The 25692-nt window shown below is 47.2% G+C and overlaps 1 protein-coding gene across 6 annotated transcripts in view; it reads right to left on the minus strand.

The window, feature by feature from the left end:
* The window catches only part of LOC135919771 (uncharacterized), a 111167-nt gene that overhangs the window by 54977 nt on the left and 30498 nt on the right, over positions 1 to 25692 (minus strand). For 5 of the 6 annotated variants that reach the window (XM_070526012.1, XM_070526011.1, XM_070526013.1 and 2 more), the window contains one exon: positions 17762 to 18028. In XM_070526012.1, coding sequence (XP_070382113.1) covers positions 17762 to 17883 — 122 coding nt within the window. In that variant the 5' untranslated portion in view covers positions 17884 to 18028. Of the gene's footprint in view, positions 1 to 17761; positions 18029 to 25692 lie in introns of those variants that run through there. The other variant, XM_070526014.1, reaches the window with a different exon arrangement.

Genomic DNA, 25692 nt, shown 5'->3' on the forward strand with positions numbered 1-25692 from the left:
ACTGTTCTCGCCATTTCACGATAAATTTCGCACGCTCTGCCAACGCGGCCGTTCGCAGTCGTGCCAAAATGACATGGCCGTCGCGGCGTCCCGGTAGTGCTTTCCGATTTGCCTTAACCTTTCCTACGAATGAACACGGCGTTCACTTCAAAGACATATGGCGTTTTTCTTTAGGCACATGTTTTATATTTCCTGAAAAACAAGTAACAACGAAAAGTTCAGTAGTGTTCTCACTTACTCACACATCTCTTGCGTGTTTAGCAAATGGCACTATTTGTGGGATGTTTCGTTGGGCTCCTGGAGTGTGCTCACTCGACCGCCAACGGAAGTGTGACGTACTGTTTCATTTATTTATATCCTTGTGTTTCACGTTTCAAAAGCCTGATTTTGCAATGACGAACTCTTGGATGGATCACGGAATTTAATTTCACCCCCTGGGTTTCGGTAATGCGCACGTAAATACAAGTTACGGAGCTTTCTTACGTTTCACAATGTCTGGTGAAATGCCACTGCGCCTGGAATATTACCCGTGATGTCGAGCTAAGCAGCTTAACATCCAAGCCAGTGGGCTACTGCTACAAGTGTGCGTTGATCAAACGCAAGCTAAAGTACACACACACACAATATATATATATATATATATATATATATATATATATATATATATATATATATATATATATATATATATATATTCTACTGTAAAATAGGGAGCAGTGGGGCTGTGGCTCGGAGAGAGACAACGACGACGAGAAAGAACAACCTTGTTTCGGTGCTCGGTCGGCTACACTACCTCTCGCTGCTCCAACGTGCTAGTCGCGAACGCTTAGTGCTCAAAGTGCTTCGCGACATTTCCCATTTGGTTTGGTCGGATGCAACGTACATGGACAGCATGTCACCAAGAGTGCGATTAAAGCGCTCGGTCATGCCATTAGTCTGCGGATGATACGCAGTAGTGGTGCGATGAATGATGCGGCATTCTTTGAGGAGAGCCTCGATGACGTCGGAGAGGAAGACGCGGCCTCTGTCACTGAGTAATTCCCTGGGAGCTCCGTGGCGAAGGATGATGTTGCGCAGGAGAAACCAGGCGACGTCACGTGCAGAAGCGCTGGACAAAGGGGAAGTTTCCGCATAGCGCGTAAGATGGTCGATGGCCACGATTACCCAGCGATTGCCATCTGATGTGGTTGGCAGAGGTCCATAAATGTCGATGCCTACTCGATCAAAAGCACGTGCTGGGCAAGGCAAAGGCTGCAATGGAGCGGTTGAACGACGAGGGGGATCTTTACGGCGTTGGCAAACCAGACAGGAGCGGACATAATGATGGATGAATCGATACATCCCCCGCCAGTAGTAACGAAGGCGTAGACGCGCGTATGTCTTCAGTACCCCCGCATGCGCACACTGGGGATCGTCGTGGAACGCTGCGCAAATATCCGAACGCAGGTGGCGCGGGATAACAATCAACCATTTGCGGCCGTCCGGGAGGTAGTTGCGACGGTACAGGAGCCCGTCGCGAATGGAGAAGTGATGTGCTTGGCGACGTAATGCGCGATTGTTAGTGGGTGTCGATGGGCTGGACAAAAAACGCACCATGGACACAATCCATGGGTCTTTCTTCTGCTCCAGAAGAATGTCCGTGGCAGCAAGGGAAGACTCGGACAATGAGGCCTTCGGGAAGCTAGCTTCGGCTGTTAGTGGCGAACGAGACAAGGCATCCGCATCCGAGTGTTTTCGACCAGAACGATACAGCACGCGAATGTCGTACTCCTGCAGTCGAAGGGCCCATCGAGCAAGACGACCGGATGGTTCTTTTAAGGACGACAGCCAGCACAGCGAATGGTGATCAGTTATGACGTCAAACGGGCGGCCATAAAGATACGGACGGAATTTGGTTATGGCCCAAATTATAGCGAGGCATTCCTTTTCTGTGACAGAATAGTTCGATTCAGGTTTAGTGAGTGCACGACTGGCGAAGGCAACGACGTACTCATCGAAGCCAGCCTTTCTCTGAGCGAGAACGGCCCCAAGGCCAACGCCACTGGCATCCGTGTGTATTTCAGTTGGAGCACTGGGGTCGAAATGGCGCAGGATTGGCGGTGACGTCAAGAGACGACGCAGCTTTGTGAAGGCGGCATCGCAATCCGGTGACCAGGGGTGCTATGCAGGATGCGTCGAGTTTGGCGAAACTCGGGATCTTCACGAGCTCTGGCGACACCCCAAGATGAAAGCACGAATGGTACCGAGACACAGTTTATCTTTCGACAAGCCTCCAGTTTCATTGGTTTATCTAGATTCACTCTGGCTGGCTATCATTCCTTGGGCGTTGCCTTCTGGGCGGTCGACAAACTGGGGCTCACGTGATCATACCGTCGGTGCATGGTCGTGCCTTCTTTCACTTGTTTGTCGTTCCACCGAGTGCATTACATGCAGAAGCAAGTTGTAAAACAAATGCATTTAGTACAATATTATTAGTTACTTTAACGTAGTTTAGAAGCATTTTGAAGCTTACGAGATGTGCACTGAATGCGTCTTAGACTAATTTGTAATTTAGTACGCTTCGCATTATACCACGAGGGAGCGCTGTAGTGGCGTCATCACTAGAGTCACTGAAAAAAAATTTTTCCAGTGACTCTAGTCATGACATCCATTCACCGGGCAAGCATGGCGGCTAAGCATCAAAGAGGCCCAGTGTAAACAAACCCGTACCACGAGCTTGCAGTGCGCGACGTAGTGATCAAGCTCGACGAAGGCCACTATTTCTTGGATAGTTCTGTTCCTCCGTAGGCAATCTTCCCGTGCACCCGGTAAGACTGCCAATAGCTTCGGCGATTTTACAGATCGCAACGCGCACCTACTGTTCACGGCGAAGTGCTGAAGAAACAACTTGTCCGGTGCTGCTTCTGCGAGTGCGCTGAGTTCCTCCACTCTGCGTGACTGCGAGCGTCACGAACATTACATAGTGTGGGCAAAAGGTAGACATCCTATATAGCTACGATGCGACGAGGTGGTACCGACGATGGATCTCGCTACCAACACAGTGAAGGAGACTTCGACAAACTGCAGATAAGTATATTTCTACTGTTTCATATTTAGCATAATAAGAGTGCACGGATTATGTCACTTTCGTAGTAACGAACTGAATGTCCAGCAGTTTAACCCATTAAAGACCAGCGTGACCATATGGTCACGGTAGTATGCACAGTGGATTTCAATAAATTACGATTAACAAAACGGCACCAAAATCGTCTTTGACGTGCCGTTTGACAGATTAGAGTTCCCTTTATGGATACCAAGTGGCAGCAGCTGTCAGTCGTTTTGTGAGAGCCCCTCGCAAAGGAGGGAATAAGTGTTGCTCTGGGAGTAGCGTTGCCATGCATTGCTCCAAGGGGTAAGCGTGTTTTTTTTTCACTACTTCTTTATGCAATAGTCAGATATCCTTACCTCCGTATTGTTCTTTGATTAGGTGACCTTCGATGAGCATTTGTGAAGGATTAATGTTTTATTTATCCATGAACGAGCATGTTATCTTGCGCGTTGCCATATGGTCACGCTGGGCCTTTAGGCTACCTAGCTTTTTATTCATTTTTTTACCAGCATTCTCATCTCTTGCACGGCTGTTGGCGCGTTCTCGCAGTGATGATTCCTTATTTTATTGTATGAAAAGGTTGATCTTGGGAGAAATAGCAAAGCAGTCGTAGAGGAACATGACGACGTGTCAGTGATTTATATCGAGCCGCCAGAGGCTAGCACCTATTCGGGTGAAAACTCGGCCGATGAAGACTCAGGTGGGCTCATTGACATTCTAAGCAGGTGGTAGCTATTAGCCGGCACTGAAACTGTTTTCTCTGATGGACGCCGCATTGGTGGATGCGACTCCGACAATAACGACCCCGGCGAGCAAGGTGACAGAATATCAGAGGTTTCTTCTTCTGTAGTCGATGCGGCCATCCACTGCTATCATCCACTGCTTCTAAGTGGAAGAAAGGTGATCTCCAGACAAGCCTTGGCATATTTCCCGACCCAAACTTTGCTGCTTAAAGGGACTTTTCACCTGTTGATTTGTTCGATCTTTTTGACAACGCCGTACTCGATAGGGCAAGTACTCGTATGTTGAGAAGAAGCGAATCAAGGTGGGTCATCCAAACACTGTTGCTAAGTACAAGATTTATAGGAGGTACGGACCAGATGGGTGCAAATACAGGCGCCTATAGGATCGCAATCCGTGGCAAAAAGTGGTGGTGTCCGATTTTCACTTCACTTTGTGATGTATCTATCAGCAATGCTTGGGCGCTGATTCGTAGCACAGGGTTCAACGTCACGCAGGTGGAATTCCGCAGGCAAATTGCACAGAGCTTCCTGATGCGATGGGACAATACGCATAGAGGACCTGGTCAACGCAGAATACCAAAGACTGGTGATGTCCTGACTGGTACGCGGTGTGACCAAGTGGCCCGCTTTGTTGCACCAATACCTAATGGCAAGACGTGGAGGTGTACATGAGATAATTGCAACAGCGCGGTGCACACAAAATGCACAAAGTATGACGTCAGCATGTATATTCCAAGATTTAAACCATATCACACTAAATAAGTGCTCGACTATTCGCTATATATGTTTTTTTGTGATGTTTCATGGCTTGAAATAAATGTTTTTAACTTCGCATACTTTGCTGTAGCGTAAGGGCCCAGTGTGACCATATGGTCACAAGCTATATTTCAGAACCTAATTAGGCAAGAGTAATAATTTATTGCATGTGAATTATTAGTATAAATGTAAGTTACGATATGACTTTTATTTCAAGAAAGCAAAAAAATAAAGAAACCGGTCCCTAATGGGTTAAAGAAGGCAGTGAGAACCAATGAGTGTTCGTGCTTTTACGTGCAAGTGGGCCCGCGAAAATATGGAATAGATGAAGGTAACCTTCACTAACTTGGTGAGGCAACAGAAATTCATGAGTGACATTAAGCTAGAAAATTTATGGAAGAGTATCTTTATCCAAGTGAAATATCAATAGCAAGTACTGATATAAAGCGGGAAACTTATACAAACATTTCATGGGTTGAACAGCACATGGAAGGCATTACCGAATCGTGATCGCCACGTTACCGATATCCTTGAAAAAAGTCTAGAATCATTGCATTCCACCGGTTATGCAATATGGGACATAAACCTGGAGGTTAACAAAGAAACTTGAGATGTCAAGGACTGTGTAGAAAGCGAAGTAACAAAAATTGTTGCAGATAGCATTAAGGCAGGAAGACAGTGGCGTAGTAAACCATGGCAACTGATATGCTAGTTGAGATTAAAAAAGAAAGGAATCGGCAGGCAGGCCATGAACGTATTCGATCACTTGTTGCCAATTCATATCAGGTGATTACATAAGCATTACAGAATGAATGTCAAGGCGAGAGAACTACAGCCAACGATGGTAGAAAATTGCGTAATGGGACAAGAATATGATGTTTGTAGGCATAGGATGCAATCAGCTCGTATAAGACGGGATTGTAGGGTGAGGCATTTGTTTTGCAGCGAACAAAAATAGGTTTGTGGTGCTCACAGTAGAGACTTGTGAAGGTGCAGGGCCACCTCAGCTGCTGGCACACTAATCAACATGACAATTGGCTGTGAAAAAGAAAACCCCAGTTTTGAAAAATAAAGCAATGTTGTCCCAACGCATTGTTTTACTAAGCATACTACACTAGAGGCTTCCACATTTAAGGGCACTTAGTACTAATAGTGCAACGAGCATTTTTCTTTGTAAATATTGGTTTGTATGTGGCTGATTCATTCCAATACACTTTTTTGCAGCAAAATATTCTGCTGCTGGAGCCACTCAACCGCCTGGTGGCAGTAGGCGAGCGCCAGGCACGTGCTCTTGAGAGTGTGGCAAAGGTCCAGAGGGCTGCTCCGCAACAGTAGTATCGGTGCCCTCACTGCTGTCCTGTCGAGCCCACAGAAGGCACCTTATAAAGGAGCTTTCAGTTTAATATTTTGTTTATTATTCAAGAACATGAATAAAATTATTGCAGTAAACATTGTGCTGTGCATATTAGGAGACTTATAACATGCACTTTGTGTCCCTTCAAAATAGGCAAAAACGTAAGACAACCTGTGCCACTCTTGGACCATGTAAATAAAAAATACACTAATGCAGCATACACGTCATCATGCTGTTTGTTCTTTCTATGTGCAAGAATACAGTGCGTGTTCATTAGCCACAAGATGAACGGTGTGTGTAATTCACAATGAAGAAAGGAAACAGCAGGAGCTTAATAATGCTATCACCTATAGACTGTGCATATGACTGCAACACTCCCCGATTCAAATGTGCCATTACATGCATGTTCGATACCACATATTCTTTAACGTTGTCTTATAATTGCATGTACCATATTTCACACATCTTAAGCCCTTGCATAGCACACTTCTGATGTATCCAATTCATAGGCCAAATAATTGTACACTTTGTCCTTTTGTGTTGTATGAAAAGCAGCATCCTTTACAGTCGGATAAAACTTCAGAAGACAGGAGAGGCCCCACCCAGATGACCAAAGCGCAGCAGCCGATTGCCTACACGTCTAAAGAAATAGTCTCTCTCCAATGAGCAATATTAGTCTGTCTGGTGGCACAATATCAGTCTCGAGTGCGTGCCCATTGGTGCAGGCTTGTGTCCACCTGCCTTAAAGTGCAGATTCCGCAGCCTCCTAAAGTTGTATCCGACTATAGAAACACGTAATGCCTTGCACCAGTTGCATAGACTTCTGCAATTTGATAGCGCACAATGATCAGGAGCAGAAATCTATAAAGGCATCCAAGCAAAGCTGGCTGACCACACTTCCATTATGAGGGGCTGAAAAAGGTCTCGCCAAATATTCCCATGATGTCCTTGAAAAAGAGGTGGTGTTTGGCACTTCTTTAGAATCAAAAACAGATTACACTGAATGTTGTGTAGCACGTCAAAACAAACTGAGCTTGGTTATTTGCACAGCATGTAATGGAAGGTCGAGCTTCACATAGGAAACAAACTGCTCTGTCCAGTACAATTTTGAGGCCGGTATGGCACCTATTATGGCACCGGTATGGCACCTATTATGTCAACAGTGTCTATATACAAATTACACTTTTCACAGGCCATTGATTTCACCATTATTTTTGTGTGATGGTTCTTTCAATCAGCGCTTGTATTACTTGAGCAGTTGGATTTGAAAGCAAAGCTTTGTTTGCAAACCTTCCGACTTCCATAAGTGTGTGGCAAGGCACTGGCATGTTGTCGAATGGCTCACACTTCCTCGGTCCTGCACCAAAGAAGCCCAATGCTCTATTTTAAGTTGGATCGCACAACAATTCAACGGCACACAAAGAAGTGTAACACACACAGCAAAGCATTCTGCTGTGTGTATTTCTCTGTGTCCCGTCGAATTGTTGTGCAATTAAACTTCAAGCTTCTATACCAATACACCGTCTTCAACCACACAAATGCTCTAGTTATTAGGCCACAATGGTGCACATCTTTGAAATTTCCCAACACAAATTAGTTCTCCGAAAAATCACAAATGTTAAATTTTGCAGCACAGCTGTATGTATGAACGTGCCATATTCTTTACCGCTAAACTCACAGGAATCAAAGAGGCAAGCATTAACCAGCCTTGCTGCTGCCGTTACCATTATCATCATGACACCAATGGAAAGACAGTGCCACGTTTCAGTAAAGGGAGTGCTGGAGGGAAAGGTGTGACAGCGAGGGCTTACAATAAAAATAACAGTTACGAGACATGTTCAATGCGAGCATAAGAGATCGTGACGCTTTTCGCGAAGAATTGGTGAATTTCCTGTAGAAACATTGTATAAGGATGTTATTGACCTGCTTTCCTTCGCTGTTTTTCACACTTGTATTTTTATATTTTTGTGAGCATGAGTATATTACTGTGTTTACGCTCTCTAAAGCTTAGCCTAGACAAACATTTATTGAACTTCGCTTTACTTATCTTGTGAATGCATGTATAGATATTTATATTCTCTACTCCTGTACTGCTTTACTTATCTTGTGAAAGCCTGTATTGATGTTTATATTATTTACTCCTGTTGAAACACTTACTTTGTGTCCCCCCTTACCCAATGCCTTTAAATGGGCCTGTAAGGTATTTTAAATAAATAAATAAATATATGCTGCATGTCGCTCAGCCTACTTTGGCAATGCGTCAAGTGTTTACTCGTTTGGGCATATCACGTTTTGTGTAATCGTTGCTCTAAACCTGTACAAATGGTCAATTTGCTCTGCAAGTTTTATTTTTATAATGGTAGGTTAAAGACCCACTTTTCATTGGCATCTGCACCACATTTCTCCCGATATGTAATAATGCCTTGGTGGTTCATGACATCTTCACGTACAGAGAGTTCTGCAGAGTATCGGATGTGCATTGTTCTAATGCTTAAGAATTAGAGCCCCATTATGAGACGAAAATATACAATTTATCCATCCAGAATAACGCTGCCCCCCCAAAAAAAAGAAGATGCACTGAACCTCTGGCACATGCATCGACAGTGAACAGAGCAAACAATCTGAAGTATTTTCTTCATGCAAGCCAACACACTAAGATTCTCAATGCATTTTCATTTCGCCACAAATGCATAGGCACAACCGGCTTGGCGCAACATCCACATCTCGCGCTGCAACAAATTGTGCAATGCCTCGCTGTTTCATCGTGCGGCCGATAGATTACGCATGACCAAAATTCAGCATTGTGCATACTTAGTAACTTCACCAATGAAGAACCCCAAGTTGTTTATCAGATTAGGATTCATAGGTTACTTCACACAATTAGTGATATCCATTTATCTATTTACACTTCACCCCTTTCCCAAGAAAGTGAGCCATTTGGAAGGCACCCTGACAGATTAGTAGAACAATCGACAAAAAGTGATCAACCAGCGAAAAAGTCTGTTAATCACAGTAACGCTGACATTGAAGGCGCCTTAATTCCTACGTACGTTCCGTCGACACACCCGACTACGTTCGTAATGTTCCCACGAAGTGGGAAGCATTCTTTTATATATGCCCGCTCCGCCGCAGTATTCTGGAAAGCTAGCCACCGCTTACGCACTGCCGCATCGATAAGCGCGTCATACACATCTCTGACACAGTGGCTAACAGTAGTTTGATGGCGTCCGATGTAACGCTCGGCGCCGACGCTTCCCTGAAAACTCCCAGTCCCGTAGAAACGGAGGGCACAGATGACTTGCTCTACGACGGTGAGCGAATGAAGCCCGCCACGCTGTCTCCGCAGACGAGAGTCTTCGCCTAGCTCGTCACACAGCCAGCACACTGATGTCTTCGACAGGCGAAAATGACGCTGAAACTCCCCGTCGGTCATGCAGGTGAACGGGTCCGGACGGTCATACTGACGTTTGCTGCCGCTGGATGCAATGAAACAGGCTGCTGCTGCCGCCGCCATGTTCCCGAGTTGAACTCGGAGGGGGTTTCGCGATGTACGAGTTTAGCACGAGTTCGCCTGTCAATCAAAACCAGAGGTCACGCCCCGCGCGAGGCATGTAACTATTGCGCGCGCACCCACTACAGTTGGGCCACGCCCAACTTATCTTCCGGCAACAGCGACGCGGTGTCGAGCTGAGAGGCATCAACAATCTTGACCGCCGACATAAAACACGCACAACGCACTGTCATCGGTGATGTACTGAGCACCACTATCGAAAACAAAGCGTTGACTGTCGCTGGCATACATCCTCTCGGGCTGAGATCGCCGCACAACACGGTTTCACTGCCTGCATTGCGGCGCGTAGCGCACAGTAAATAATTATCGGCACATCACTGTAGGTGCTTGCAAGGCGTCGAGGGGGACGACGATGCTGAGGAGTGCTTATTGCAGCAGTCATTTCAGATGGCTGCTCTGTCATCGGTGATGAAAGGGAGCCACAACGTCGTGAACACGATCAGCGTCCGAGAATCGCTCGCTCTTCTAGGCCCAGTGCAATGGCATTTCTTCATCACAAGCACTGCGCACTCAACAGTTCCAACACCTCTCTCCGTTCGAAATCTGATTTCATAAATGCACAAAAGAGCCCTCACCTGCCAAAATGCGAGTGCTGCGGTGTCGTTACGATATCCATCTGCGATCGCTGCTGGCTCAAGCAGAGGTAATCCGCAAGCACGTTCGACTGCACAACACACTCATATACTGCGTACATGCGCTCAGAGGCGCCTGCACTGGGCAAGCGATGACAAGCGATGAATTCTGTCGCTGGGGAAGCACGCACGTTTCGCAATGTATCGCAGAGGCTTCGTGCACAAAGATAAACTGGTACATTTTCACTGAACTGCGTCACTACGCACTCTAAAATAACATACCGCCATTTTACAGCGACAGCTGTTGTGTCATTTTTAGTCGGTAAAGCGGGGGCCTTAAAGCCTAGTGAAGCGCCTGCGATGAACAGCCGTACCGCGGCGCTGCGTTTCTATTCTTCTAATAGAGAAAGAGTGGCCATGACCCTCCATGGATCATGACCGACTTTATTGAGAATAGCACTGCAGCGCCCCTAGGCGACTTATCTACGTTGAACGCCCTCGTGCGTGCGACCCGCTTCAATGTACCGCTTCTAAGCTTTTGCCTCCCTGTCGCCACTCACGGCAAGAAGTGCAAAATTTAATAATTTGCTCAATCTCCGTTTGTCATCACAAATTTCTAGCATTGAAAACGAAAAACAGATACCTAAAGAAATAAAAATGTGCGTTACTTATTTGTCGTATTTTAACGTATTCGTTTGAGTGAAACTGTAGGTGCAAGAATGCGCCGCATGTACCCCGTTCGCATTCGATGGAGGATAGAGAGATAGCGCCCGAAAGATGAGGCACGCCCTTGACGCGCCCGGGAAAGGCGTGGCAAACGGCTCACGGCAAGTGTGCTGACAGACAGCGGGGCAGTCACGGTATCGCTAAGTTGCGATAATCCGTTGATAACAATACGCGGCGCTGGCGCGTTTCGTTGTGCAGCCTTCTTCGCTTGAAACGTGGAAGCAGCGTGCCGCGCAGGGTGCGCTCATGTTGTCATACGCGACTTCTTGTCTACATATTTTTTTGCCTGCACCTTCGGCCCGTTCCGCGCTATCTCCTTTCACTGACTGCCGTCGACCAAACTCGGGCAAAACTCGGGTGAACGAGAAACTCGACGCATCCTGCATAGCACCCCAGGTTGAAAGGTTGGGGCCACCATGAAGAAGCTGCGTTAAAGGCGCTATTATAGTGGCAAAATTGCGGATGAAACGGCGAAAGTATGACGCTAATCCAATGAAGCTGCGCAGTTCTTTCAAAGTTGTTGGTCGGGGAAACTGGGCAACAGCTTGTAGTTTCGCCGGATCAGGGAGTACACCTTCTTTCGACACGACATGGCCGAGGATGACCAGCTGCCGGGCAGCGAAGTGACACTTTTTCAAGTTAAGCTGGAGGCCAGCATCGGCGATGCACTGTAAGACGCGTTCAAGTCGAAGTAAGTGGGAAGGAAAGTCCGGTGGAAAGATAACGATGTCGTCCAGATAACACAGACATATCTGCCATTTGAGGCCGCGCAAGATGTTGTCCATCATTCTTTCAAATGTGGCAGGCGCATTACACAGGCCAAATGGCATCACGGCGAATTCAAATAAACCGTCAGGTGTGATGAAGGCTGTTTTCGGACGGTCTGACTCAGCCACTGGCACTTGCCAGTACCCGGATCGTAAGTCTAAGGAGGAGTAGAATTCAGCGCCTTGGAGGCAGTCTAGCGCGTCGTCAATACGGGGTAGTGGATAAACGTCCTTGCGTGTGATCTTATTAAGTCGCCGGTAGTCCACGCAAAAGCGAATTGTGCCGTCTTTCTTTTTTACCAGCACTACAGGGGAAGCCCAGGGACTGTGTGAAGGTTGTATGACACCGCGTTGGAGCATGTCTGCAACTTGCTCAGCGATCACGCTACGCTCCGTGGCGGATACACGATACGGCCTGTGGCGTAGAGGTGCATGGTTGCCGGTGTCGATGTGATGGACAACAGTGGAAGTACGGCCTAAGCGAGATTGTTGTAGGTCGAATGACGTGCGAAAGCGGTCTAGAAGATGGACGATCTGGGCGTGCTGCGCTGGAGTGAGGTTGGGATCAATACTCTGGTAAAATGTTGGGTCACACGGCGGCGTGGGAGGAGAAACTTGAAGGGCCAGAGCGTCAACAGGAGGAGAAGCCGGGTCGTCAGGCACATCGTAAAGGAAGCTTGGTTCGATTTCGTCGGCATAACCAAGACACTCATTGTGGAGCAGCCTAGCAGGGCAAGGAAACAGGTTCGATACATAAAGTCCGCTCGAACCTTGTCGAATGGCAAGGAGGGCAAAAGGAAGCAAGAAAGGATGGCGGCGAGCAACAAGCTTAGACGGCGTGAAAAGAACTGTGGAGTCGGAAAAACCAACGCAGGAAACGGGTACAAGTGCGGCAGAGTATGGAGGAAGCTCGGTGTCGGTGGTGACGAACACACGACGGGAAGTGTCATCAGTATCTTCAAAAACATTGGTGCCGAATGGCGACAGCGCGAGTTCAGCACGGGCACAATCTATAACGGCATGATGAGAGGACAGAAAGTCCCATCCTAAAATCATGGCATGGGAACAGCGAGGCAGAACAACGAACTCAACATGGTATAAAGCGCCGCTTATAACAACACGCACGGTACACTTCCCTAAGGGTTCAATCGGCGCAGCGCTTGCTGTACGTAAGGAAATGGCAGAATATGGCGTCGCGACTTTTCTAAGGGTAAGACGAAGCTGATCCGAAATCACTGATATTGCTGCTCCCGTGTCTACAAGCGCATGAACGGCAATGTCTTCTGCATAAACTTCAAGGACGTTCGCAGGAAATAAATGAGGTCTTGAGGAGTTCGCTGAGATCGCAGTTCTTGCCTCCGGAACTGCGGTCCTTAGTTTTCCTCTCGGATAGCTTCAGGACGACGGATAAGCGGCGACAGAGAACGCCGACGGGGAGACGGAGACCGACGGGTATTGAAGGGTCGGGAAGGAGGAGGCGAGGCTTCGAAGGGCTGAGCGGCAGTAGCAGAACGGGACGGAAAGTCGAAAACATTACTGCTTGCCCTCGGAGAATCAGAAGGATACCATCCACGTCGGCGGCAAAGCCGTGCGACATGCCCAGGTAGGCCGCACGAGTAACATATAGGCCGATTGTCATGGGTGCGCCATGGATTGAGAACAGCCGGTGGCGATTGTTGGAAATACTGCCGAGGTGGGCGCACGGGCTGCTGTGGCGGCCAGTAGCTGCTTGGGGGGGCAGAATATGTTGCAGCTGCTTTCGGAGGTGAGGGAAAGCCGCTGGTAAGTCTGGATTGATTATCTGCAGAAGGGGGCCTGGGATTAGCGACAACGGCAGCGTACGTAAGTGGCACAGGCGTAGGAGGTGGTTGATGAGCAAGTGGTACTGCGGTAGCGACTCGTTCTTGTATCATGTGACGGAGATCTGGAGACAGGCGCGGCTCTGAGGCTGGAGCGACTGGCAGAAGAGAGAGTTGGCGCGCCACTTCTTCTCGTACAAATTGCTTGATTCTGTCGAAAAATGCTGAACTGCAAGGAGTAGAAGTGAGACCATCACTCAGAGCTGCAAGCGCGACGTCCGGAGCGAGTGCTTGGTGCGTAGAAAGCCGTTGTTTGCGCAGCTCCTCATAGCTCTGGCAAAGCGTTATGATGTCGTGGACCGTTTGAGGATTCCTTGCCAAGAGCATTTGGAAGGCGTCATCGTCTATGCCTTTCAAGATGTTCCTGACCTTGGCATCTTCGGTCATATCTGGGTCTATACGCCGGCAGATGTCAACTACATCTTCAATGTAGCTCGTAAAAGTTTCGCCCTTTTGTTGGGCACGACAGCGAAGCTGTTGTTCAGCCCGAAGTTTGCGCACAGCAGGGCGACCGAACACTTCTTGAAGTGCCGTTCGGAATGCTGTCCAGGTGGAAAAGTCAGCCTCATGGTTGCGGAACCAAAGATGGGCGTCCCCGGAAAGGTAGAACGGGACGTAGCCAAGCTTGTCAGCTTCAGACCATTTGTTGTGCGCACTTACTCGGGTGTATGATGACAGCCAGTCCTCTACGTCCTGATCGTCAGTGCCATTGAATATGGGAGGATCCCGTTGGCGAGGCGCACCAGGACAGACGACTGGAGGCGGCGCCAGGGGTGGCGTGGTAGGACTAGTCTCCTCAGGCATGGGAGATGTGACAGGGATCGTCCGGCTTCGGAGTTCCAGGTTGGCAATAAGTCCAGCACCTTCCACCAAATGTCGCGAAGCACTTTGAGCACTAAGCGTTCGCGACTAGCACGTTGGAGCAGCGAGAGGTAGTGTAGCCGACCGAGCACCGAAACAAGGTTGTTCTTTCTCGTCGTCGTTGTCTCTCTCCGAGCCACAGCCCCACTGCTCCCTATTTGACAGTACAATATATATATATATATATATATATATATATATATATATATATATATATATATACATATATATATATATATATATGTATTCTGTCATTGTGTTTCGGGTGCATGTTCTTTGGTATGGGAGGTATTACCAATCTTTCCTTCGTCTCTCTCGGGATGTCCATCTTGACATCGTGCTGAAAGTGGTAACCTATGTCTAATCTCTCTAGGATGTGTCTGCCTGCTCTAGTCTTAGAGCGGCGTTCATATTGTGCCCTACATTGCGCTTCAATGAGCTCGTCTATCGTGTTGTTTAGGCCTAATTGCAGCAACTTGTCCGTGCTGGTGCTGATCGGTAGTCCTATGGCTAGTTTGTATGTTTTCCGAATGAGGCATTCTAGTTTGATCTTTTCCACGGCCTGCCATTTTAAGTACGGTGCCACGTATACTATTCTACTTATTACGAAGGCCTGTATTAACCTTATCGTGTTTTCCTCTTTCATCCTGCTATGTTTATTTGTTATCCTTCTGATTAGCCTCATGATTTGCGCTACAGTTCCCTCCAGTCTTCTGAGGGTTTCTCCGTTGTTGCCCTTGGCATCAATGATGAGCCCCAACACCTCGATCCTATTGACCTTGGGTATGGGTTTCCCTTCGGCCGTTTTTAACTGTATCTCCTCTCTATGGGTGAGATCGTCCCTGTAGTTGCCTGGTTTGCGACCTCTGCGAGTCAGCCAAGTTATGTTTTTTTTGCACAGCAAACCATTACGAAAAGTAAACAGTGTTGTTCCTGCTGGCTGACATGCGGCTGCCCGTAGGGGTTTCAAGGTAAGGTCGCAAAGTTGCTCGCTCTCGAAGGTACCCAGGTCTGGAAAGTCGAAGAGAAGGAAACTAGGTAGTCATCAAAGTCATTATGCTCAGCTTTAGCGTGTGGCAAAGGCAATCATCATCTGTGTAACAGCGTCCGCCTTTCTAGTTAGCGGAAAAGCTGCACTCTTGAAGGTGCAAAGCCCAACGGGCCAACCAGCCTGACGGGTCACGCAGCCGGGTGAATGAGTGAATGATGGTCAGTCACTATCATGAATGCGCGGCCACGTAGATACGGGCGGAACTTCTGAATGGCGAAGACGACTGCTAGACACTCGAGTTTAGCAACGGTGTAGTTTGTCTCCGCTATTGTAAGTGCTCGACTAGCGTAGACAAACAAATCCTCAAGGCCACCGCAGAGCTGAAAAATCACAGTGCCAACACCCACATCGCTGGCGTCAGTATGCAGCTCAGTTGACGCCTCCGGATCAAAATGCCGTAGAACCGGTCCAGAAGTCAACAAAAATTCCAGCTGTTGAAACGCCGACGCGCACTTAGCAGTCCTCATTGCAAGTATTTGTGAAGGAGTGAGTGAGAAGGAGTGACGTGAGCGGAGAGGGTAGCTGTGCGAAATTCTTGATCAAGCGCCGGAAATATGAGCAAAAGACCAAAAGCTTCGCAGATCTGTCGCCATGTGTGGCTGTTGGAAGTCGCGAACCACTGCTATCTTTTCGTGGTCTGGTGGTATGCCGTCTTTGTCGACCAGAAAGCCTAATACGAGGGCTTCACGCTCACCGAGATGACATTTCTTCGAGTTTAAAATAAGGCCAGCTTGCTGGATACAGTCAAGAACACCGACAGGGGCTGATTGTGCTCGTGAAATGTCCGGCCGTAGGTAATGACGTCGCCTAAATAGCACATGCAAATTTCCCGTTTGAGTCCGTGGAGTACGTTATCCATAAATCGCTCGAATGTCGCTGGAGCGTTGCATAGGCCAAAGGGAATAACGTTGAACTCAAAGGGGCCGTCAGTTGTGACGAAGGCAGTCTTCTTGTCTGAGGGGTGCATGGGAATTTGCCAATATCCTGACCGTAAATCAACAAGAGAAATACGACGCGGACTGGAGGCAGTGAATGGCGTCGTCTATTCGTGGCAGGGGGCACACGTCATTCTTTGTTACGGTGTTTAGGCGGTGATAGTCCACACAGAATCTCAACGAGTTTTTTTTTACTAGGGTCCCAGGAGCAGCCCAAGGTCTATATAATTCCTGGATCACTCCTTTCTGTAACATTTCTTTGACCTGCTCGGCGACGATTTTTCTCTCTGAAGGTGAAACGCGGTAGGGCTTGTGACGAATTGGCGTCGCTTGCCCTGTATGGAAGTGGTGTTGCATACGAGACGCTGGAGGTGTATGGGACGCTCGTTGACCTTGAGCAAAATAAAACAATGTGGCGTAGCGAGCGAGCACTCCTTCAAGCAGACACTGCTCACTAGAAGACAGCATTGTCTTCCTCACCATTGTCAGCGTCGAATGTTCCGACGCTGACAATGGCTTGCTCGTCAATACTTCCCAGGTTAAGTCCTAGCGGCAATCTTATCGATTGGGTTGAAACATTCACTGTCCACAAACGAATACAACCATCAGTGGTGACAACGAGGGTGCGAGGGACTATCACATTTTTCTTGAGCGCATTGTCATAATCGGGCTCGGCTAAACAACAAAAACAACCTGTCCGAGAGCCAGAAATATGGACAGGTTCAAACATTCCCGCCTGCGGGGGCAAACACACATCTTGCGACACGTCGAGAACGTCGGCGGCATCACTGGTGTTATCTGTCATAGAAGTTTGCACGTCGCGGCGAAGAGAAATCGCCCCGCTTCCACAATCCAAAGTTTCCCCCCACTCACGCAAGATATTAATTCCTAAAATAATGTCATGCGTTGTACGTGCAAGCACAGTAAAGTCACTTCTAAATGTCTGGTCCCCTATTGTAACTGAAACAGAACAAACCCCAAGTGGGCGTAACAAAATATATGGGGGTTTCTTCAAAGTTCAGCACGCAGGACCCGACATAACATACGCAGGAAGTAGACGACGAACTTTTAGGAAGACTTGGTTAATAAACGTTTTCGGCTGGTGGACCAGCCTTCCTCAGAGTACAGTAAGGTACTCTGACGTAAAGTACTCTGTATAGTACAGAGTACAGAGAGTACAGTAAAGTACTCTGACGAAAGCTGGTCCACCAGCCAAATGTTCAGTAATAAGCCTTCCTAAAAGGTCGTCGTCCCTTTCCTGCGTCTATATATTCATATGGATAGATACTTTGATCGAAAAACAGGAGGCACTTCTCTTTATCATGGTCATAAACAGCCGCAGCCACACTGAATCGAAGTCGTCCTCGAAAACGCCCAATTCGATATGCAAACAAATGTATAACTGTTAAAGTCTGTATTCCAGGTTGTTCCTGCGGCTGACAATATCCAACGAAACTTTCACAAGCGGGAATACTCACGCAGGGATATCGTCGCAAGTGCCTGAGGCTCCCTCGCCGCCTTCACGGCTTGTACCCGGGGTTGCTTCTTCGATGAAGGCAAACGCGGGAGGCGTTTGCCCACTGCTTCTTTGTTCAGTCATGGCTGGTGACGACGCTCCGGAGCACTAGCGTCTTTCTGAGAGAGAACTTTGCTGAATGATCGCGCATGCGCAGTCTGTGCCAAGGATGAGAGAGCCAGTAAAACGGCGGGCACTTGGGCAACTCGAATGAAATCGTAAAACCCATCTGGAAAAAAAAGACGATAGAGTGCGCCACTATGTTGACGCTAAAGTATTAATATTTGAACACTAAACAAGGCGCCCCGGCGCCCTGTGCTGAATTGACACCAAATCATCAAAACAAACTTAAGCAAAGCCCACGCCCAGCCAAAAACCGTAGACACGAACATGTGTTTATTATTATTTGTTTCTTTCAGGAGTAGTCCTAATTCTTCTCGGGAGATATTGGCAGTCGTGACCAAATTAGTGAACAGACAGAATGAACAATAGGTGACCCAACGTTTATACGATGGCGAATCAGAAAGTCTTTTTCTCTATATAATTAGGCCAAATTACACCTGTAAATGTGAAGACAACATATGTGAAGTCAACATTGGCTTTATCCCTGGCTGTGTAGCTATTCGAGCGACGATTGACGTTAGACATCCAAGGCACGTATAAGTGATGCCAGTGCTCTCTATTAGCACAGTATCACTCCTGCTCGCTTCAGTGTGTTTTGGGGGTTACATAGAGCCTCCACGTAATGCTACAGGACAGTTTCTTGCGACAATGCCTCATCCCAAAAGTCTTTTCCACCCAACCATGTTCGAGGAACATATGCGTAAGCGCCCCGAGGCCGCTTCCACTCATACGGCTCAGATACCTCAGACCCTTCTTGCTGCCCTGGAAGGAAAATTATTTACCGAACGTAAACGATAGGTGCTCCGAACCGACAAGCGACGTTACTCGAATATAATAACATATTTCATCTGCAACAACCAACGTGTAGTTCCTGCTGCACATGTGACCAGCTGGCACCACGTTACAGCGGTCACCGTTTTCGCTCCAAAAAGTAATATGGGTTGTGTGTGCCAGAATTTCCTTCTTCTAGTATGACAGGCCCTGTCGTCAATTTGCCTCGTTATCCACGAGGCACTGCTGCGTGAATTGCAAAGGTCCTGCGCAAGGAATGGACGTTTCTCATGTGTTTTCGCCACCTCATTATTTTACTACACAATCCTAATCCCTCCATATGACCAGAGGAACATTCCTGAACGGAATTGCAAAATCTTGATGTTTGAACCGTGCAGACAGGACCACATTTCTCAACGATATCTTGCGGTACAAGTTTAATGCTCGACATCCTCAGCTGCCGTAGGAAGGAAAATTTCAAAATACGTGCGTGCCTATCGCGTACAAGAGAAGGAATTTCTTGCGGCAAGCAGAGTTGATAGGACATTGAAGTTGACTACACGCGGGAATTCTGTACGTCACCCTCATGAAGTGAATCTACGCGCGTTGTTCTATGAGGTTGTTTTGCGGTAAGAACCAAACCATTGCATCAGTAAATGCCTTCTTCGGTGTTACAGCCTTCGGAGTTCCCTCAGACCACGAGCTTGCTCGGGTCATTGATTCACGTGATTCACGTTGATTGATCGTAAAAAAGCTAAAACAACGAAATGCACCTGCAGTAAACGTTATCCTTCCAGAAAACTTCGTTGTTACTGGCTCAATGACGCCTTGCATCTGCTTGTCAAATGATGGGCCTTCCCAGGAAGAGCTTGCCTTTCAGACAAAGCATGCGTTTTCTGAAGTATGTAAAAGCAAGCTAAGTTTCCCTTTTTTTCAACTTTGTGCGCCTCAAATAGGGGCGCTTTATTTAGATTCATGTTTTGCCGATGCATTTACGGTGTTGAAAATCGAAGCATAATTCACCGCACAGCTGTAACTTAAAGCTTGAAAGTATCTTGCGCCGCGCACGTGCGCACCCGGTGATGCCCATAAAAGTTATCTTCGCTAAACATTTGTTTTTTTGGTGGTAGCAAATCTTCATCGGAAGCAGTCTACAGTGATGTGCCAGCTTATGGTTAAAAACAGGCTAAGGAAAAAGAAATTACGCCCATCCAGTGCACATGTTGGCATTGTGTAAGGACAGGTGTGTGCAGGATGAAGTGTAAGACTGCAATGACAGTGTAAAGTTGACTTCTTTTTTTCTCGGTTCATCCTTGCGCTTGTGGCGTAATGGAAACTGCACAACGTATGCGTGCGAGGTAACTTGAAGCACGTCCCTATTGGGTCACATTGCAGGAGCCACAATTAACAACAAATTCCGGAATGGTTCACCTAAATATCTTCAGTTCAAAAACAAAAAGACCACAATTGCATGGGCTCACCCTGAACTGTCTTTCGATGTGGTTTAGGCTTCGTGAATGCCTACTTGGCCTGTGCTTCGACCTATATTACTGCTCCTGGACATGTGAGACGTGTTTGTCATGTTTCTGTGTTTATCCGTGTCACACGCTACGAATCAAGAACATGCGCCAAACCGTGGACACCGAAGCCAGGTTGATATCCTTGGGAGTGATGACGCCATAGTCGTAAATTATGTTTCACACTCAGCACTAGTGAAGTGAGGTGATACATGAAATGATGAAATAAGTAATGAAGCTCTGACATGCTGCTCGGCGAATGCCCGAAGGGTTACATCTGGCTAGTTAGGCCGACCGACGATGCCGCCAAGACTCAAGGCCCGGCCACCAGCTGAGGAAGCGAGGCACCGGTGGGGCTAGCACCCCGGCCACCTGTCTCCATTGACCAAATCAGGACTTCGAATAAAGATTTCTCTCTCTCTATCACCATGATTCAATTCCAGGGTGCACGAATGATTGCTTAAAAGCCTTAGTTGATTATTGCACAAGTAGGCCAGTTGAAAACGCTGCATAATTAGTGTGCTGGAGGCAAGAGAAGTGTTCTTCGAAGATTAGAGAAGCTGTAATAGATCTTAAGGAAAAGTTGAAAATTGTGGAATTTAAGGCGTAGAGTTACACTCATGCTCGAAGTGTTTACCAAGATTATATGCATGATCTTCTAGGCTCCTGCCTCAGTCATTCATCAGGGTCTACGGATGAGTTTCCTGCCATTGGGAACTTGTTAGCCCATACCAGACTTGCATCTATTCTGTGCAGGACCTTATGCTAGAGAGAAGCTGCCTCAGCTTGTTCTCTAGGTTGTCCTTGCGTCGTTCTATCCTTTGACTTACCTTCTTCAATTCGATAAAATTTTACGTGTTTGGGTACCGACCAAGTGTGCCCAATGCTTTGATTTGCTTTTCTCGCGTATCTTCTCAGACCTCATTTCCTCATTCTTGCATGTGTTTTATGGCATCAGTAATAGAAGTGCTAAAGTATGCTATTGCATCGTCTATGCTGTTTGCTTATCTAATAACGAATCAGACATGATTTTTTTTTTAAGTACGACCAGTTATCCGAAGTTAGCTTCAACATAGGAATATGCCGAGGACAGGCGTGTTGCAGCATTAAAGTTGACGCTAGTCTGATGTGTTCATGGCCTAAAAAGATATAAAATTCCTTTCCAAGTAGGGAAGAAGCCCAGACGGGCCAAGTGCCTAATCAGCAGAACAATGTTAATGAAGTGATACATTAAATAGATGCCCTCCTCTTTATTAATCACTCACCGTAGGTTACGAGAACTTGTTCCGTGAGCTTACCTTTGGCATCGCAGCGAGAGTCTCGCTACAAATAGTTGAGCATTCACCCCCAGCATTCACTCACCGGCCATAAAAATTATTGCCAATAATACGCACTTGTCTTGAAGGTAAATATAAGGAATTATAACCAATCTATCATTAAGAATTACTTGTAGTGACACTGATTCGAGGGGCTTTTAAGTTGTGGAATATAAGTGACAGACTTGTCTGCACAATTATTGCCGTAACAGCCAATGAGGCAAAGCCATAGTCGCGGTATCTTCAGATGCCTATCACCGGAAGTTTGATTGTTCAGAGTTTAAATGCCTCTCCTGGACTCATACATACCTTAAGCTTGTATTCAAATAACAGTTTAGTATGATCATCAAAGGGTTAATTAGCCCTCACGCATTGGAATACATTATCCGCAACGTCATAGTAGTACTGAAAAAAAGGAAAGAGTTCCACGCGTCACAGTAGAATTCAAGTTTGTGTTCCCTACCTTTTCTCTTCACCAATTCTTTTTTTTTGGGGGGGGCGATCAAGTGAACGATGCCGGCTATTCGGCACCAACGGCTCGAAAGTTGTGTGCCCGCTGAGTGCCCGCGCTTGCACGCTCTTCGCGCGTGTCTCTGGATTCACCTGGAGATGGGAGGTGATGTAGCCCGACGGTCCCGGAGTCGCCCAGCTCTCTTATAGAATGGGCGAAGATGATTTAACCAGTGCCACAGATCACACTGCCATGCAGAGGCAGGGCAAGTGACGTTGGCCTTTGGGACCCCCCCCCCCCCCCTTTATGGACCTCCCCCCAGATGACGCCAGCAATTAAGGCTACTTCAGCTGCATCGAAGAGAACATCTTAAGTAGTTCACGTGAGACTGTTATAGGGGCGTTTCGGAGTTCGTCGGAGCTTATTGTATTTGAATTTTTCACCTCGGCGGGAGCACCAGGCGACGCTGTTGCTGAGTGCGCTATTCCAACGTCTTTTCAATACCCGTGACTTCCGTTAGGAATATTGGAATGGTTTTGGCTGGTTCACGTATCCATTCTGTGTAAACCATTTGTTTAAAACCGCAGCGCGGAAGAACGCTTTCCTCTCGGACATTTGTGGGTCGAAGTGCCTGAATTTCTGCCCCGAGGGTCACGGTGTTCTCGTTCGGCATCCCTATTCAACTTAGACTGGCTCCTTGGGCATGACGCTCGTGAATGTATGCAGAAATGCACTGTGAAACTGCAGCTCATCAAAGATTCAATTGTTAAACATAGTGGTTTTCCAAAGGTTTCCGGCCTGCTTTCCAGATCTCCAAATGGTGATCCGCTAATTATCGGTGGCTTCCTTGGCTTTGCAGCACACGTCACTGCGGGTGACACGGGCACACTCACTGTGGCATTTGTCGGGGTCATGATCGTCCTGGTCTTCTCGGGCAGAGGTCCGTACTAAAGCGGCAGGCGTAGTCTGCGGCTAGCTCGATCCTCCATGACGATGTTGACAATGTTAACGCGACAGCGTTAAGGAGCTCGTGTCGCAGAAAAGCTGGTGTCGTTGGTGTCTCTGTCGGCGGCGTTGGCCATGAGCGAAAAATCCCGGAAGGCAATTCATAAATAACTTCCGAAATGGGCTGGGTGGGAAACGAACCAGGGTCTCCATAATGTGAGAAGGAGACGCTAACACTCAGCGACGAGTTCGATGGCTCAAAGCGGGACAAAAGCGCCTCTAGTGAATGCTGCGTTGCCTTAGAAACGTTCCGTAGAAAGTCATACGGCGGTTCATATCGGTTATTATGAGCATGTAAATTACAGAAGTCGGAGTTAAACGACTAGCGAAGTACGTTACCGCTACAATTCTTCTGCGCTTGGCGCACACGCAAAGCCATCTTGCGGCAAACTCAGAAGACCCCCTCCTGGCAATGTACGTCGCTGCCCCGACAGCTGCGCACCACTCGCCCGCTTCTCCCCTTCGTCTTGTTTGAGCGCATTTGGGCCGTGCGGGGACAGGTGCGAGGATGTCCCAATACCCTTGCGTTTATTAATGGGCAGCGTTAACGGGCTGCGATATCGCTGTCGCGTTCCACTGTCGAAGGTGAAGCTTAAGCGTCCTCCAATATTTTTCATGACTGGTAGGGTTTGATCAGTCACCACGAAGGTCCTCTACGAGATGTCGCGTTGTAGATACGACAAATAACACAGTAACAAGAACCATCACTCACGAACCATGCTTTATTGGGCGAACCGGAACCCACAAAACAAGTTACATTCGGGTAGAAAAATAGTGCCGGGCACATGAGTCGATCGTCGAACAAGAGATTTACGATTAACAAGCGTCGGCTGTTCACGCATTATTCGTAGAAGATTCCAGCGGCATCGCTGGTGCTCACGTGCCTTCCAGAATGCACAAATGTATTTGCGTTGCGCGTGAAATTCGGTGATAAAAATTGAACAATACCAAAAATAAGACCGAACTTCGTAGCACCTTCTGATGCATGCAGGCGCGTCATGCAATGAGAAGGGCATCCGGTGAAACGCGCCCACAGCAAGAAGACATACGAACTACGCGTGTCAATATTATAACTAAAAACTATCTTGCTCGCAGGGACACGATTGTCACATGAGGCTAAAAATTCTACAGCTGTAATAGAGTGCAGTGCAAGGGAGAAGAGACGGCTTCAGAATGAATGAGAAACTGCACATTAAATGTGACAGAGGTTCCACGTTAATACAACAACAGCTAAAATATTCGTTTTGGTAGAACAAATATTGTGAAGCTACATATGATTTCAGTCGAATTCAGTTTCAGTTTTCTCATCGGCATGATAAAGAAGAAAAACCTTCGCTGTGATTACAAGAGCCAAAGAGTGAACCAAAGCATTACGTGCATTGAACAATTTGTAAGGGACATAAATGTCCGCATGTTTATGTCTACATATTGTCATAAAAGTGGTCTTTGGAAGGCAACAAGGCCTAGGGATGTCAATTTTTGGTAGACATTTTTTTTAGTTGACAAGAAAACTGCCTTTTTTGAAAATGTTTCCTAATGCGAGGTGTTCTCTTCTATTTACACTGCAGAATATTTAAAACGATGATAAGGTAAAGCTTGTTTACTAGTACACTGTCAGACCATTTGCACAGAACTAAACCAGGTGTCAAGGATTCTTTGCGAACGTTTCAACCTTCTAGTGACACAAAACACGAACTTGCTGCTCATTAGGGTTTGTCTAGGAATGAGTTCGCTAAAGCTACTTTGGCGAACAACATAGTTGTGCAAAAGCACGCTCTAGCCAGGACCTGCAATATACTTCGATATTCAAACATCCCGAATTCTGCTGGAGACGACGTTTCCTTTCGTAATTTCGGAAAATCAAGCGGCATCATTTACGTCTTGCATTTCACTCAGCAGTCTTAAACGTCAAAAGAAGCCCGCCTCTCCACACGATGCGTCCGGTTAGTTTATCACCCCGGCGGGAGAATGTCAGCGCTTATTTTTTCCTGCACGGGTGCATGGTCACGTTCATATACAATACCCATGGGCAATTTACTGCACTTGCGCACTAGTCACACTGTTAAGACTGCACACCGTATGCGTCAAGGGATGTGCAATTCGTTAAAATGCATGTCTAGACGAATCTCCACACAATTAGCGCCCAGTATTCTGGCAGAGATGTGCGTCGATGTATTCTCTCTTTGTGGACCGATATCCACACTGTTTGCACTCCTAAGGTGTTCCGTCCCCTTGACATGCTTCCCGGTGTCTTTGGAGACTATATTTGTGCTTAAAGGAGTGATTACATATGTCGCAAACGAAAGGTCTGTCGTTACTGTGTGATTTGAGATGATGGTTAAGTTCCGTTTTGCTCTTGAACGGTTTAGTGCATATTTGACAGATATGGGGTTTCAAACCTGTGTGAATCCGTTCATGATCACGAAAATTCGACCTGCGCGCGAATGATTTCGCACATATTTCACATTTGTATGGTCTTTCACCGGTATGCGTGCGGTAATGTGCAGATAGATGGACAGCCCTTGTGAAAAATTTACCACATGTTTGACATTTGTGTTTCAACTTCTTGGCAGACGATTGAACACTTGCTCTGACACCACAGGAGCCTTGCTCCTCCATTCCTCCGGTTCCAGTAGCATTCCTGCAAGGAAACGGGCAAATTAGCTCAAAATGGCTCACTATTGTTATGGGACGACAAAACACATCTTGA

Source organism: Dermacentor albipictus, chromosome 9 (genome assembly GCF_038994185.2).
Source record: "Dermacentor albipictus isolate Rhodes 1998 colony chromosome 9, USDA_Dalb.pri_finalv2, whole genome shotgun sequence".
NCBI lineage: Eukaryota > Metazoa > Arthropoda > Arachnida > Ixodida > Ixodidae > Dermacentor > Dermacentor albipictus.